Source organism: Trachemys scripta, chromosome 5, assembly GCF_013100865.1.
Source record: "Trachemys scripta elegans isolate TJP31775 chromosome 5, CAS_Tse_1.0, whole genome shotgun sequence".
NCBI lineage: Eukaryota > Metazoa > Chordata > Testudines > Emydidae > Trachemys > Trachemys scripta.
Window position 1 is genome coordinate 124,514,392 of NC_048302.1, and position 16,771 is coordinate 124,531,162.

The window sequence follows — 16,771 nt, forward strand, 5'->3', positions numbered from 1 at the left end:
ACAAGATGGGTGCCATGTGAGCAGAAGGCAGATGGTAAAGATGGAAAACATAAAGAGATGCAGGTGGCCACATGTAAATTATGAGAGAAGTGTCAAAGTTTCAAGGATTTAAAAGTTTAAGTTGGCAATAATGTATTGAAGTTAAGCCTTGGTTTCAAGGGAAACCAATGTAATTGAATAAATAGTAGGTGAATGTAAATTTCAGGAGAGTAGTGATAAATAAGGTGGACTTTTTCGTAGATTGTCGATATTTGGGGGAGGTGCCTAGAAAGAAGCCCATTGCTGTAATCAAGATGGGAAATGACTGAATCATGAACCAAAATTGTAGTTTCAAATGTAGGCAAATTATATAGCTTTGAATTCCAAATGGAAATTCAAGGATACAAGATCAAACACAGTTAACTGGAAATACAAGGATATTTCCAAATCTAAAAGGCCGCCCAGATGGCTCACTAAACTAGCAGGCATCTTCGAAGAGGAAGCAGTTGATTCAAGAGTTAATAATGAGGCAGTAGGAAACAAAATAAACGAGAAATCAAGTCAGCCAACCCCTCCACTGGGCCCAAATTCAGCTGGAAAATCGAGTCCCAAGATCACCCAATTACTAAGCACCGCGGTGCCAGGAGCCAGTACCAGCTTTCCAGAGGAGGCCTATGAAAGAATCCCTGAAACTCCTAGGAGGATGAAACTGGTAATGGCAGAAGGAACAACATGGTAACCTTGTGTCACCGCCTCAGGAATCTGCCCTTAGACTCCACTTGTGTCAGCAGAGCCCCTGTTCCAGGGACCGTTGTTCATTTTTGAAGGGCAAAGGATGGCAAGGGAAGGAGGTGTCTATCAGAAGAGCAGTGTGAAGAGAAAGCTGGGAGAAACACTAAAGGTCACAAAGAGTTAGAAACCTAGGCATAGGCAATCATGCCTAGCGGTCAGAGCAGTGATGTTTAGGCCTAGTGGTCGGAAGTCAAGTTGGCGACGGTAGCAAAGAGACGAGCCAAGGTCAGAACTGGAACTGGCAATCAATGGTCAGAAGCAGAGCATAGGGTCAGGAGCTAGAGATGAAGCGAGGATCAGGCACAAAGCAGGAACAAGGCAGGAGCTGAGGGCAAGGGCAGAAGCGAGGTGGGGACCAAGAACAGGTTGGGAGCAGAACAGGAACCAGGAACAGGGACTGGATGAAGATTGGTGGAGACAGGCGAGAGCAAGGTCTGACGCAGTAGCGACAGAGATGCTGTGCGACTGCTTGGACAGTGCACCCCAGCCACTTCCTGGCTTAAGTAATGGGTGTGAGCCAATCAGGCGACTGCATGCCTTGGGCATTCCAATAGGACTTCCTGTGAGGCCGGACCTTCCAAGATTGGTGAGGTGCTGCATACACCGTGAATCAATGAAGAATAAGAGGGGAAAAAATGTTTGAGTTAATTAAACTATGAAAGGGAGAAAACAGATTTAAATACATATCAAACATATGATGCTATTTAAAAAATGTAAAACGGAGAATAAGAAGTGAAAGGGGAGAAAATCTTAAGTTGCATCCATTCTCCTATTCCTGTGTCAGTATGTTAACTATCTAGATTGTACAGTAATCACTTTGAGACAAGGAACTAATCTATTATGTTTGTAAAGCACCAATTACACTTTTGGGTTGTATTTAAATAATAGTGAAAATGCGAACCAAAGTCTCTCTTCTTCAAATTTGAATATGACCAGAAAGCTGCAGCCAAACTATTACCTCATTCCAGGTAGGACAACCTTTATCATCTTTACAGACTCTCTTTCTGTCACCATCACCCTGCAAAGACCACAGACACTACTCAAGGTTAGGGATTGACTGCAGCCAGAGCACTTTTAGAGGGCGAACTTCTTGGTTCATGCATTTGACTGAGAATCTGAGAGTGGCTTAAACACAGATTCCCCATTCATATCTTTTCCTCTGAGATAGGGGGATCTTTTTCATTTCCAAATGCTAGACTGTAGTAGTGTGTCCCATAAATAGTCTAAGATCCATACGTTTCTTAAATCAATTAAAGTATACATTAGAAAGATTGAGAAAAGATCAAATTAAATAAAAAATGAATTATACCTAGTTCCATGCCTTGGTCTAAGACTCTCTACCCTCACCCACATAGGCCCCAAACCCTTGCAGTTATAGGAGGGAAATAAGAAAATATGATGTTAACATAATAGTTCTGTGTTTGTCCTTTTCCTGAAGTTCTTAGACTCCTCAGTCTCTCCCTGATATGCTGCATCTCATATCCACAGTCCTCAGCATAAGGTTTCCTTTGCTCTATATTTCCTCAGTTATACCCTCCAGTTTCTCTGTGGCTGAGTGTCAACTTATTCATTACTATAGTAGTCAAGAAAACATCATTAATATTTGCATTTTGTCCTACTGCCTTAAGAAGTGAATTAATCTCTGTCCCTTTTCCAAGTATAATAGCCAATGGTATGTTACAGTAATTGGGATGGGAAAATACAGGGCTTGAGTCATGCTGGAATGCTCTGGAATGCCATTCTGGCACTTTTGGGGGGACTAGATTGTCATTCCAGCACTTTTTTGGGGAGCTGGAATAAGGTACTTCCAGTACCGTATGAATTATAGCATTGGAATGGTCTTCCAGCATTTCTTTTTTTAGGACTTGAGCTCTGGAAAAAAAACTCTCTAGTTTGTTATGTTTCCAATTTTCTCTCATGTCCCTCAGCATTTCAAAGGTAAGTTGAATCTATTACATCTACATTTACCTTTTTTTTTTTTTTTTTTTTCATGCACCAAGGTCACAATGAAGTTTGCTGGCATTTTAAACATTTGTTTGTTTTCCTGAAAAGTCAGCAATAAGGCTATCCATCCATCTGCTTTCTATTCCCTGCCTTAATTATAAAGTGATTATATTTTTCAATAATTCCCTATATAATATAACAATATAATCTGCATTAAATACGATTTCTCAATGGATAGTATCAGTATTGCAACGGTAACAGTAAACTAATTCAAAATCACACTCCCTTGTTTTCATACAACATTAGTATTTTATGTCTATCTATTCTCTTGCTCCTTGTTTCTATCTCTTTTCTCCATCCCTTCCAGATTCTCCAAAGTTGGAATTCCACGGTCACCTGTGCCATCCCATTTTTATAAAATGTGCACACTCAGAGAGTCACTTTATTTAAATCTTTCACCTTTTTAAAAAACATTTTCTCTTTTGTCTTTGATTAGTGATAGTGTGTGTTCAAGAAACTCTAGCAAAAAATGCCCAAGGAAACAAAACAAAAGTAGTAGTAGTATCCAGAAGATCTGAAGGGGCATTTTATCTTTTCACATGTATCTAGCAGAAAAGTGGTTAATGAGTGTAGGAGGTTTACATCTCAGGAGGTATTATTGCTTCAGTCTTTTTGGCTTCAGATTTAAGACAGCCGTGCATCAGTATATGTCATGAAATCTGTTTTGCAAACAGAAGGGCTGGAAACATGTTTTTGAAGTGAAAGCTTCAATTTCATAGTATACAGGAAAATTCATGAGAATCCCCTTAATCACCAACTTTTCCACAGTGTAGGTTTGGATTGCCTGATGTTACATGATAGAATTATATTCTCCCATTATGACGCCATAAAATTTCATAGCAGAGTCATCTTGGCATATTGAATATTTTTTCTTTTTTCCCCTCCCTTTTTTAAAAGTACATTCATTTTGTTAGCCTCATACATTTTTCTTGGAAAATATGTCGCAATGACACAATAATATTTTCTAATTGCATAAATCCATTTCATAATAATAAAATTAAAAGCAATTCTGTTATAACCTGTCCTAGAATCACCTATGTCAATATCACAGTGTTACATATGGACATTATGTAATAACCTACATTTAATGTATCTTACAGTAATACAAGTTGTATGCATGTTTAGAGAAGAACTAAAGCCTAAAGGTGAACTAGAGCCACCTTCCTTGAGCACATCCAGTTGGTTGTCTGATGTACCTGTAGCCTGTTGGTGTTAAAGAAAACACTAACTTTAATCCTTTTTTCCTCTTCCTTTATTTGTAATATAGCTTTTATTGTTAAATCCTATGTTTATCTTGCTGTCTCTTGTTCTGACTTGTGGGTAGCTTACTGTATTGAAATGGTTATTGGAAACTGAGGTATGTCCTCTTCACAATATTAGTTCTGGAATTTATGTGATTTGGGTTCTAATCTCTGCTCTGACAGTACCTTTCTGTATTACCATAGGCAATTCAATCGCTCTGTGCTTCAGTCTCCTCACCTATCAAACAGGAATACAAATAGTTTCTTAGGTCACAAATTTAATTGTTTTTAAAGCTCTTTTGAGCTTATCAGAAGTAAGGTTCTGCAGAAATATAAACTATTAATATCATTGTTTTGAATGGCATGTGTTTGTTCTATTACTTTGCTAGAAGTGCTAGGGTTATTGAAAAGGCAAAGTTGTTTACTTTGCACCTTGAGACTCTAGTTTGAACTAGTCAGAACTAGTTTAATCTGGAAGTGACTATTTCTTTATAATAGTTTGCTTGTCTGTAAGATGTCTATCTATTCTGAGAACTACAGAGATCATCTCTTGCTACTTAGACTGCTTAACTGTTTTCTTAAACTCAGTTGACTTTTCCTTCTGTGTTAAATAAAAGTTAACCATACTGTCAAAATAATCCAAGTACTATAAGTGCTGTGAAAGGCTTCAGACACAATGGAGGCTGCTCTTCCTCATTGACTGATCTTTCATTCAGCAGATGGAGGAGAAGAGAAGTGTGTAGGAACCAGTGGGAGTGGTGTGTGTAGTATTAAAAAGGTGACTTTGGAACAACAGTTTTAGATTGTTGCACTTAGAAATCTTTTATCCTAAAGGACTATAAATATGTCCTCAAAAACATGAATTTTTTTGCAGTGTCTTGTCACTATTGTACAAATATTGAGAACTTGAGGTGAGTCACAACACTATTTCAATACTTCCCTGTTGGCCCCCAAAATGTCTGCAGAATTTAAAGTTTTGTATATTTGTTTAAAAGTAAGTTTCTAACCCTTATGATTGTACATCTCCAACCCAGACACCTGCACACATACTCCATACACAGAAAAACCTTTGGAATGTGATCCAGATTACACTTATACAGTGTTGTATTGAGACTGCAAACAGATCAAGTCTCTGAGATACATGAACTGCTCTTCTTCATCCCAATGGTTGTTAACACTGAAACACAAATGACAACAATGCAAATATCAACATAAGTATTTAATTGGAGATCACTTTCATGGAAACATCATGCTAATACTTTTAGTCAGTCTTTTCTCTAGTGCTTTGTTTGATAGGAAGAGGAAAGTGTAACTGTTTGGGAAAGGCGGAGCCTATACAGGAAGGATGGGCTCCACCTAAACCAAAACAGAACCAGATTGCTGGCATGTAAAATTTAAAAAAATCACAGAGGAGCTTTTTAACTAAGTGTTGGGGGAAAGCTGACAGTTGCCAAGGAGCAGGCAGTTCGGACAGAGACATCCCTTAGGGGAGGATCTATTAATGGGCATTCTCTATATCCTAATTAGGAGGACAGGATGGAAGATGATAAAGTGCAGCTAGGATCTGATGAGAAACAGTCAAATGAAAGAGTTCCATTCCACTACATCACATAGTGGTAGACCACTAAAAAGTGACAAAATTTTATAAGTGCTTATATACAAATGATAGAAGTCTAAATACTAAGATGGGTGAACTAGAATGCCTCATATTAAATAATGATATTGATATAATAGGTATCACAGAAACTTGATAATCAATGGGACATGGTAATACCAGGATACAATATATGTTGGACTGACAGAATACGTTACACTGATGGGGGAGTGGCTCTATATGTTAAAGAAAGCAAATGTAGCAAAAATATTAAATGAACTGAACTGTACCATAGAATCTCTATGGATAGAAATTCCATGCTTGAATAATAATATAATGGTAGGGATATACTACCAACCACCTGACCAGGATGGTGATTGAGAAATGAACAGAGAGATTAGGGAGACTATAAAAATAAAAACCTCAATCATGGGGAATTTCAACTATCCCCTATTGACTGAGTACATGTCACTTCAGGACGGGATACAGAGAGAAAGTTTCTTGACACCATACATGACTGATTCTTGGATCAGCTAGTCCTGTAAGTCCCACAAGAGGAGAGGCAATTCTTGATTTAGTCCTAATTGGAGGACAGGATATGGTTCAAGAGGTGAATGTAGCTCAGAGCAATCAGCACACAGCTGTGGTCCATGTGATATCCTCAGGGCCATACAGGTAGAATATATATTGTGTGGATGCGGCCCACATAACACAGAGAGAGCTGCATATGTGGCCAATGGTAAATAGTTTGAGAATCATTGATGTAGCTAAGCCACTTGGTAATAGTGACCATAATATAATTAAATTTAACATCCCTGAGCATTACTGTATACAATAAATAAATAAAATAAAGTTGAGTATTTATAGGTGTAAATGAAGTTCAGAATTCAGTTATTTTGTAATTGATGTGGTAATGTTTAATATTATCCACTGTTTGTAACTATCTGGTAGCTCCTCGCCTAGGCATAACAAGAACTGAAAATGAAACATCTCTGGATATAATTTCTTTTGTAGCTTTAAGATAGACCCATAATGTTGTTTTAAGACTATTGTTGATATTGAAATAGTGTACATTAAAATTTGGTAGAATTAAACATTTTTCCTGTTAAGGTTTTGTTTTGTAAAACAAAGAACAGAAGGTTACATGCGCGCGCACACACACACACACACACACCCCCTAAAGCTGTCTGATCTGCCGATGATTTATTCTCTAAAGCCTCCGCATTGGCCAGCAGTCTCTTCACTTATCCAACTTCAACACATACAAAACTATACAAAGTTCACAAATATCAATACAGCAGACCAGTTTTGCTGAGTAGTGTCAAAATTCACTGTTTATTTCGTTTGAACTGTAAGTTATTGCCCTACTTCAGCCAGCTTGAAAGCAAAACATCCATCTGAAGATTGATTAATTTTGCCATTCGTTAAGCTTGAATATGCATGTCAGACTAGGGCCTGCAAAACTGTTCAGAATGAAAAATTCAGGCTCCATACAATAAATTGTTTCTAAATTTAAATGTAGCATATTAAAGGATAGACCTAAACATAAAGCCCTGAGGTCACTGGCCATCCTTACCCAGAAAACTGATATTTTTGGCAAAAAGTACTTGTCCACATTGGACTACTCAAACCCAGGATCTGTCCCTTGGGGCAAGCTGTTCACTGAGTGTGTTGTGATTGCCCTCAGAACTGCTTTTCTTAGATCCTGAACCTCAAGGACTCTCTTGAACTGCTTTAAAAAGATTCTGCTTGATCATTCTATGAAGAGACAGACAGGTACAAGCAGAACACTATGGTTAAAGCCTTCATATTGGCAATGCTTCTAAGAACGCTTTACTTTTTTTTAACAGAACTGGTTTTAGGAATTTCAAGAAATATAAAGTGCCAAAGGCAGATATGCTGTATACAGTAGTAAGCCTTTTCTGCCTTTATCAGTGAAGTCCTGATTACTAAACTACAGTCAGTTCTTTGAAATACCAAGATTATCCAGTTCCAAATAAGCTACAGATCAGCTGTCAGCAGATACAAGTGTTGTCAATTTTCTGGAATGCCAAGTTAAATATGAGTTAACTCTGGCCTCCTAAAAGGTATTGTATCCTGTTGGAGAGAATTACAGACATCTGCTTTATAAACTACAGGAAGCAATCAAAGAGAAGTGCAGGTAACTGAGGTATAGTGTATCGCTTGCCTCTGAAAATTAATGAACCCATGCAGCAGAATCAAAAGTTGAGACTAATACAAAGACCTTAACAACATGTTACTTATGAAGATCTGGGTTGGAATGCTCCATGATTTTGTAAGTAAGGGGCCAAATTCAGCCTTGGAGTCCATGGGTGAAACTCCTGTTGACTTCAGTGATAACTGTACCCATTTGTACTAGGGCTGAATTTGGGCATATGTATCTTTGCTCTCCTGTCTAGATGAGATTATTCAGAGCTGTTGCTGCTGGCATTATGAGTTAGGTACATAAGTTTACCTTACAGTTTATATCATTCTGTGCAAAAGACTTTACCTTTAGTTTTGCGCAAAAAGCAGGCATCTTTTTTTCTTCTTCTAAGGATGTTAGCCAGAAATATGGGTTAAAGCCAAATGCCAGAGACTAGCCTTTGCATATCCACCATCTTGTCTTTTGTGTCCTGGGGGGAAAAGCAAGACCTCATTATGATTATTATTTATTTATATTATTATTTATTAAATATTAGTATTGCCATAGCTCCTACGAGTCCTAGTTGTGGACCAGGATCCCATTGCAATATATGCACAAAACAAAAAGGTAGCCCCTTCCCCAAACATACTTCTGTTTCCCAATGGATTAAATATCTTAAAATTGGAAGGTAACGAATATGTGGAATGTTTTAATGAAATTGCAAGCATAAATGTTTCTTTGAAAGAATAGAGAAGGAAATTTAGACTAGTATATAGGCCATATCTCCCCTGTTATTTCTAGAATGTTACTATGTTTATCAATTGCTGTTCTGATTAAACTTGTGGTTTATTAAATGAGTTCATTAAACTTCAGTATAACATCAGTTGTTTTCTTATTCATATATATTTTTTGGAGTCTTTTTTCCCATCTGATGTGAAAATGGCACCCCTGCAATATCTGCTATATTAACCATGCATATTTTCGGATTTTGATGAAGATTATGGCAGTAAAGAAGGAATGTCATTGGCATTGGCAGTTTTACAAAATGATGAGTATATTCTACCCCAAACTTGCATTTTAAGTAAAGGATGAATCTTTTTAACTCTTCCATACACCCACTGAATACAACAGATTTTGACTTTATGAATAGTGTTTTCTCATGGGCCTGGGATCAGAAGGTCTTGAGACTATTTCATAGGGTTATGAATTCTGTCACCATCTAAAATCTGTGTGGAGAGACATTAATATATTTTCTATCCTAACAATTATGTTTTCATTATCCTGCTATGCCAGAAAATAGACAAGAGACATTGGATGTGGCTTAATTAAGTCACAACGTTATTATTAACTGTCTGGAAATACTTAGTAGATAAAAATGTACAGTACAGGTAATTCCATAATCATTTCAATATATAGCCAGGGGGCTTCCATCAGCCCTCCTCATTTCCCATCTTGGCCCCCAGTCCACCCACTGCATGGGACCTTACCATTCCCTTGAGTGAGGGTTAAAGTCAGCTATAAAAGAGTTGGGGGTTGGCTTTCTACTGTGCCAGATGTGCGAGCCCTGAACGTTGCTATTTCCACTCCTTTAACAAATGCCTCCTTTAAATCCTTTACCAATCCATTTACCAGTCCTTTACCCTATGGAGTACCTGCACTGGACATCTGCCCCACATGAATATAAAGAGTTGTGACACCATAGCATAACTCCAGTTCCATGTTTGCCTCAACTAAGCCTCCCTAAACCTGGGTGGATGACCCCACCCTTGCCTTGGCCAATCTGGGGGTGGGGGAAATATTCCTTCCCAACCCCCTGAGAAAGGAGCAACTAGTGCATTGCCCACAGTAGATCCTGACCAAACTAATAAAAACAACAAGGAGTCTGGTGGCACCTTAAAGACTAACAGATTTATTTGGGCATGAGCTTTCGTGAGTAAAAACCTCACTTCTTCGGATGCATCCGAAGAAGTGAGGTTTTTACTCACGAAAGCTCATGCCCAAATAAATCTGTTAGTCTTTAAGGTGCCACCAGACTCCTTGTGGTTTTTGTAGATACAGACTAACACGGCTACCCCCTGATACTGACCAAACTAATATTTCACCACTTCCATGGATGGGAGGGTGGGTATGTTCTGCCTGCTCCAGGTAAGAAAGGTCTTCTCTTGCCCACCATGTATTTATATAGCCTCCCTTTTCTTCAGGTCACCTCAGGGGGATGGATCAATGTGCCCACAGCCTACTCTGCAGCTCCTGCAAAAATCACTCCGTGTCTCTCTTAAAGAGGTACAACCTTCCTCCAGCAAGTCAGACAACAGCCCCCTGGTTAATGTGTGGTGTGGTCATTCTCAAAGTACTGTAAGGCAGGGGTCATGTGTCCTGCTTATTAAGACCATAACTGCTGCTGTTTGCATTAATCATAATAGTCTCACTGTTGCCTTGTTCTCCCTTCCCTTCTCCGCCCTCCGAGCTCCCCAGCATCAGCTTGTTGTAGTCACCTGTTAGATTGTGGGCTCTTTTGGGAGAGGACAGTCCGTTTGTTACATGTGTACAGGTAGATCATAGCACAGTGATTGTGACACTCCTTGATTGTCGTTTTAGGCACTACCAGAAAAAATTGTGTGCACTATTCCAGATATTGTTCACAAAGTCATCTGAATTACTTTGTTATTTATGTAACACTATAAATATGCTGCTTTAACAGATAAATAAAAGACAGGATTTCTGCCATAAATTTCTCAAAACTCACAATAATGAGCATAGTATGCATGCCTATGTACAAATCATGCTTTTTAAGGTCCTACTCTTGGAAGCTATTTTATTTGGGGTACCCCTGAATCCACCCAGACAGCTTTATTAAAGTCAGTGGGGCTCTCTTTAGATTCAGGGGTCTACCCATAGTAGAATAATCAGAGGCCAAGGCATAGGTTGTAGATTGATTATTAGCATTGGCATGGGGAAGAGAGAATAAGAGTAACAACAATAAGATCAAGCAATAGATTTATTTGGTAATGCTCACACCACAGGAGTTCCAATGTTTTAAATGTTTTATTTCTTGAGATACTGTTACTAAGAGGGGACAACTAGGATTTTCAGAGTTCCATTACAGTCAGAGTACACATTACAAATTATGGGCTAGATGCAGGAATTACTATGTGAAATTCTACAGCCTGTGTCATGCAGGAGGTCAGACTAGATGTGTCATTTCTGACCTTAAACATCTATGAAAATATGGTCATTTCACTCTTAATGAAAAGAAGTACCATCCATCTGGTTGGCTATAGTACAATAACAAAAAATCCATTTGTCACACCCAGGTTCAGGGCACTACACAGATAATCTTCAGATCTTTATAAGCAGGAGCATTAAAAACTGTCTTTGATTTGGATTTAAAGTTAGAAGAGGATTTCTAACTTTGGATGAAGCCTGTTTAAGGGCCCAATTGTGATTTCAATAGAACTATTCGTGTGTTTAAAATTAAGCATGTACATAAGTGTTCAAAGTATCAGAGCCTACATTGAAGAATTATAGTTGCTGGAAAGTCCCACAGACCTCAGTCTGCATTGTAAACATTTTATACATTAAATAACTGATTTGAGTTTGTGATGGGGGTTTATGTGACAAAACAGTTGTAGCCGAACAAACTTCAGAGGTGATGCTGAAGCTATTGTCATCTTTACTTCCTACTCTAAAGTGGGTAGTGTTGCTACATGTTGAATTTCAAAGTCTAAAAAGATTCTGTGCTTCAATATTGCCAGTTTCACAAAACTGAAAACAATTCTGAGACAAATCAGCTGGAAGGAAGCATTTAATTAAAAAAATGTTAATTGGGAATTATTTAAGAAAACTTTACTAGAGACCCAAAAAGCTACAATCCCCCAATTGAGGAAGAAGGCCATACTGGTTAAAAAACTGACCTGGTTTATATAGGAAGAGAAAGCAGCTATAAAAATAATATATAACAAATGGAAGAAATGGGAATTTGATAGTAATGAATATAAATCAGAAGTTAAGAATTGTAGAAAGTTGATAAGGGAAACAAAGGGACACAAGGAGAAATCTGTGGCCAGCAGCTAAGGATAATTAAAGGATTTTAAAACATATATCAGAAATAAAATAAAAATAAAAACAAAAAATCCTCACAATTGTATTGGTCAATTACTAGGTGAAAATGGTAGTATTATTAATAATAATTTAGAAAAGGCAGAACTGTTCAATAAGTATTTCTGTTCTGTATTTGGAGAAAAAACAGATGATTTAGTCTCATCATATGGTGATAAAATTACTTATATTCCACTGGTCTCTCTGGAGGATGTTAAACATAAGTTATGAAGTTTCACATTTTTAAATCAGCGTTTCCAGAGAACTTGCATCCAAGAGTTTTGAACTCACTGGACCACTAATGTTGATTTTTAATAAGTTTTGGAGCACTGGGGAAGTTCCAGAAGACTGGAAGAAAGCTAATGCTGTGTCAATTTTTAAAAAGGGTAATTAGAGGCCCGTCAGCCTGACATTGATCATGGGCAAGATAATGGAGCAGTTGATATGGGACTTGATTAATACAGAACTAAAATGTAATTAATGCAAATCAACATGGGTTTTTGGAAAATAGATCTTGTCAAACTAACTTGTAATCTCACCAAAAAAAAAATCACATTTGGGGGATAAAGCTAATAATGTTGACGTAATATATTTAGATTTTTGTACAGTGTTTGACTTGGTACTTCACAATATTTTGAGTGGTTTCAGAGTAGCAGCCGTGTTAGTCTGTATCCGCAAAAAGAACAGGAGTACTTGTGGCACCTTAGAGACTAACAAATTCATTAGAGCATAAGCTTTCATGGACTACAGCCCACTTCTTCAGATGCATATAGAGTGGACTATATATTGAGGAGATATATATACACACATACAGAGAGCATGAACAGCTGGGAGTTGTCTTACCAACTCTGATAGGCCAATTAAATAAGAGAAAAAAACTTTTGAAATGATAATCAAGATAGCCCAGTACAGACAGTTGATAAGAAGTGTGAGAATACTTACAAGGGGAGATAGAGTCAATGTTTGTAATGGCTCAGCCATTCCCAGTCCTTATTTTGAGTAAAAACTAGAATGATAAAAAATTCATGTGGCACACATTACATAGATTAAAAACTGGTTAACTGCTAGGTCTCAAAATGTAATTGTAAACAGGGAATCATCATTGAACAAGTGTGTTTCTAGTGAAGTCTTGCAGGAATCCATTCTTGGTCATACACTATTTAACACTTTTATCAAGGACCTGGAAAAAAACATAAAATCATCACAGATAATGTTTATAGATGACCCAAGAATTGGGGAAGTGTTGAATAATGAAGAGGACAGTCGCTGATGCAGAGAGATCTGGATCACTTAGTAAACTGGGCTCAAGCAAATAATATGCTTTTTTAATACAGCTAAATGTAAATCTGTACATCTAGGAACAAAGTATGTAGGCCATATTTACAGGATGAGAGACTGAAAAAGATTTGGTGTTGTGGTGGATAATCAGCTGAGCATGGGCTCCCAATGTGATGCTGTTGCCAAAAGGGGTGATGCGATCCTGAGATGCATAAACTGGGGATCCTAGAGTAGGAGTAGTGAGGTTATTTTATCTCCGTATTTGTCACTGGTTTGACTGCTGCCAGAATTCTGTGCCCACAATTTAAGAAGGCTGCTGATAAATTGGAGAGGGTTCACAGAAGAGTCATAAGAATGACTGAAAGACTGGAAAACATGCTTTATAATGCGAGACTCAAAGAGCTCAATCTATTTTGTTTAACAAAGAGAAGGGTAAGGGATGACTTGATCATAATCTATAGGTATCTACATGGGGAACAAATATTTAATAACGAACTCTTTAATCTAGCATGATCCAATGGCTGGAAGTTAGTCAAATTCAGAATGGAAATAAGGAGTAAATTTTCAATAGTGAGAGTAATTACCATTGGAACAATTTACCAAGGGTCATGGTGTATTTTCCATCACTGACCATTTTAAAATCAGGATTGGATGTTTTTCTAAGAGAGATGCTGTAGGGATTATTTTGGGGGAAGTTCTATGGCCCTGTGTTATACAGGAGGTCAGACTAGTTGATCACAATAGTCCCTTCTGGCCTTGGAATCTATGAAATATGTATTCTCATTATAATAATTATACTAGAGAAAGTGTATGTCCCAGTAATGATCCCTATTAAGAAGTCTGATTCGTTAAGAATTTATTTGAAGTATAATAATGCCCCTTGGTAAGTAATAATTTTAAAAATTATTTTAAACACAAAAATCAACAAGATGTTAGCAAAAATAAATTATAGAACAAGGGAACTCTAAAAAGTAATTATTATTGTGGATATGGTAGAGGATTCTGTAACCACCATTCAGTGATTTTTTTTTATATTGGTTTGTGCTTTATAAAACATGTTTATAGACTATGTCAGCAATGTTCTTTCCCAGTTGCTGTTGCAAAGACTATTTTTGCAGTTTATCACAAAATGCCAGATTTGCTCAGCATGTAATTAAATCTTATGCTTGGAAGCATCCACATTACTTGGTTATCATGAAATTATTCTTTAATAAAAATGTATGCTTTGTGATCTATATTTTATTAATTTGGTGAGTCAGTTTATCGATTGTTGCAGATGCCATGAATGTATAATTTGTCACTATTATTGGTTGCCTGTCAGCAGTTACTAGCAACACAGAGTTCTTGGCTGTTGGGGCACCTTAGAAATATGTCTTTCTTGATTTGTAAAAGAAAAGCTTTCTGCTGTAGATTGTCATCAGTACTTCTGAAAACACTATGAACAAATGAATAACATGGCCTGTGTAAGCAAGAGTTTGCAACAAATATGATTTTTATTTTTTGGGGAGAGAGATGGAAAGAAGGGTTGCATCATAAAGGAGAAACTCCGGTTTGCTCGTTCTTTTTTGTTAATTTCACACCTATGAAAGTTTGGGGTCATTAGACTGTGAAGCACAAAGAAACAGTATGAGCTTTTTTATTTACCCATTTATGATCGTTAGCCTTCTGGTTTTAAGATTTACCGATAGTAAGCTGTGTGGACTCAATAGTTTATTTTTAGAACTAGATATTAGAGAATGACTTTTTAAAGAGATGGGATCTAATGTTGAAAAGGTTAGTGTCTAATTTATAAAAATCAAAAGGAGAATATTGATGGGATAATGCAGTTATTTTTTCTAAAGTTGTTGGATTTGGCGTACTGATTAAGAGGATAATTTACATTTGCGTTAGAATTTTCCACATAAATAAGGTAATTTTCCACATAGTAAGGTAATGTAAATCTTAACGTGCCAAAATGTAGTTGTGTGGTTATAACGTGTTTTTTTTTTTTTTTCTCAAAAGGCCAAGTTGGGTTCACAATATGAATACATGATCTGTTAGAATCTTTATGTGTTGTATACATTTTGATATGTGAAAAAATTGTTGGTAAACAGCCACTCTGTTTCTCCTTTATGATCCTGTATTTTATTAGGATTAAGCTTTTTTTTTTTTTTTTTTAATTTGGAGTAACATTTTGGACTCTTCTAAATATTTACCTTTTCTGACACTAAATGGAAATCAGTGTTCATTTTCAGTCCCTTTCTGTACAGAGGTAATGCAATTGCAGCAGGGCCTCTTAAAGTTTTAATTTATCATTTAAATTTTAGAAAATGCAAAATAGCATTCTGACTGCTTCTCTCAGACAAAAAGGAATCTTACTGTGTAACACAAAGACAAGCCTTTATTTCTTAATCTTGACTAGTTTATATTATATTAGCCATCTCTGAAAGGGTTTTTTATTATTATTATTTCCCCTCCCCCAGCCTTTTGCTGTCTGACTGAGTAATGAGCTATGATATGGTTGGCTAACATCCAATGGTAGGTGCTTGTGATTGGCTAACTTGGAATGCCTGTATACACTGATTGGTCTTGAGCCTCTTTGCTTCATATTTTCACAAGCACTAGCATATTCTGGTTGAAAAACTGAAGGTGGGGATGCAAGGTTTGTATCATCTTTCATTTTGCTTTCATTCTTTCATCTACATAATCAGCAGTAAATATTAAATAGTCTCCCTTGACTGTCATAATGAGGCTGGATTCATTTTTATGATGTGAAAAGCCTAGGGTGGGGTGCCTCTGATCCCACGCTGGGCAGTTCTCCTGCCAGTGTGTTATAAGAGGATGAAAAGGGGGTGGCTTGTATATTTAATAAGCACAAGCTGTGCCGGGATTGAGCTGTTATTTTCTGCTTTTCTGAACTCTGAGGCACAGGTTTATCAGCATAAAATGACACATCCTGATTTGTTCTATTGTTGTGAAGCAGAGATCATAAATATTTTTCATATGTTTGGAAATGCATCGATTTTTTGAAGGGATTCTTTGTTGTATGAATAGAAACCCTTTATGTAAATGTCCATATGAGGATATACAAAGGCTATTGTTTAGCAGAAGTTTGTGCAGAGAGCTTGCCTCGAGGGCAGGACTGGGACAGCCCCACGCAAAAATGATAACAGGAGCTGATTTCTTCCTCCTTGTTCAGAGCACACATTGTTAAAATGTGAAATGCCAAAAAGCAGAGCTTTGATAAAATTGTTTTTATTTGGGCTGCAATTGTCACTATTTTTGAAACAAAACTGTTTTTCATTTGATTTGGTTCAGCTTTGTACTGGTGTCCTGAGAAGAGATTACAACTGGGATTTGAATTTTATGTATATTCTTCATTATGTGTTATTGATACCAAATACAGCATTAAGTGGTAGAAAATTGACCAAAATCAACTTTATGAAGGCTGAGTTTATCAGTGCTGTGCATTTATCTAATCATTTAAAAACTGAGGTTTGTACGTTTTATTTACAAACAATAACTTAGAATCTAATTAGATCATCAGATTCTTTGCTGGAAAAGCAAAATCCATTAACTGTTGAAAATTGGTTTCACAATTTCATACTTTTTCTGCAATATCAGACAGCAACTTATAGTTAGTTAGAAATGAACTTGTTT

The 16,771-nt window shown here is 36.9% G+C and overlaps 1 protein-coding gene across 2 annotated transcripts in view; it reads left to right on the top strand.

Moving 5' to 3' along the window:
* The window catches only part of CTBP1 (C-terminal binding protein 1), a 408,882-nt gene that overhangs the window by 156,010 nt on the left and 236,101 nt on the right, over positions 1-16,771 (top strand). The window contains exon 1 of one of the 2 annotated variants that reach the window (XM_034770890.1): positions 15,752-15,773. The exons of the other annotated variant lie outside the window; for it this stretch is intronic. Within the exon in view, the coding sequence (XP_034626781.1) occupies positions 15,767-15,773 (7 nt within the window). The 5' untranslated portion in view covers positions 15,752-15,766. Of the gene's footprint in view, positions 1-15,751; positions 15,774-16,771 lie in introns of those variants that run through there. 2 annotated transcript variants of the gene reach the window in all.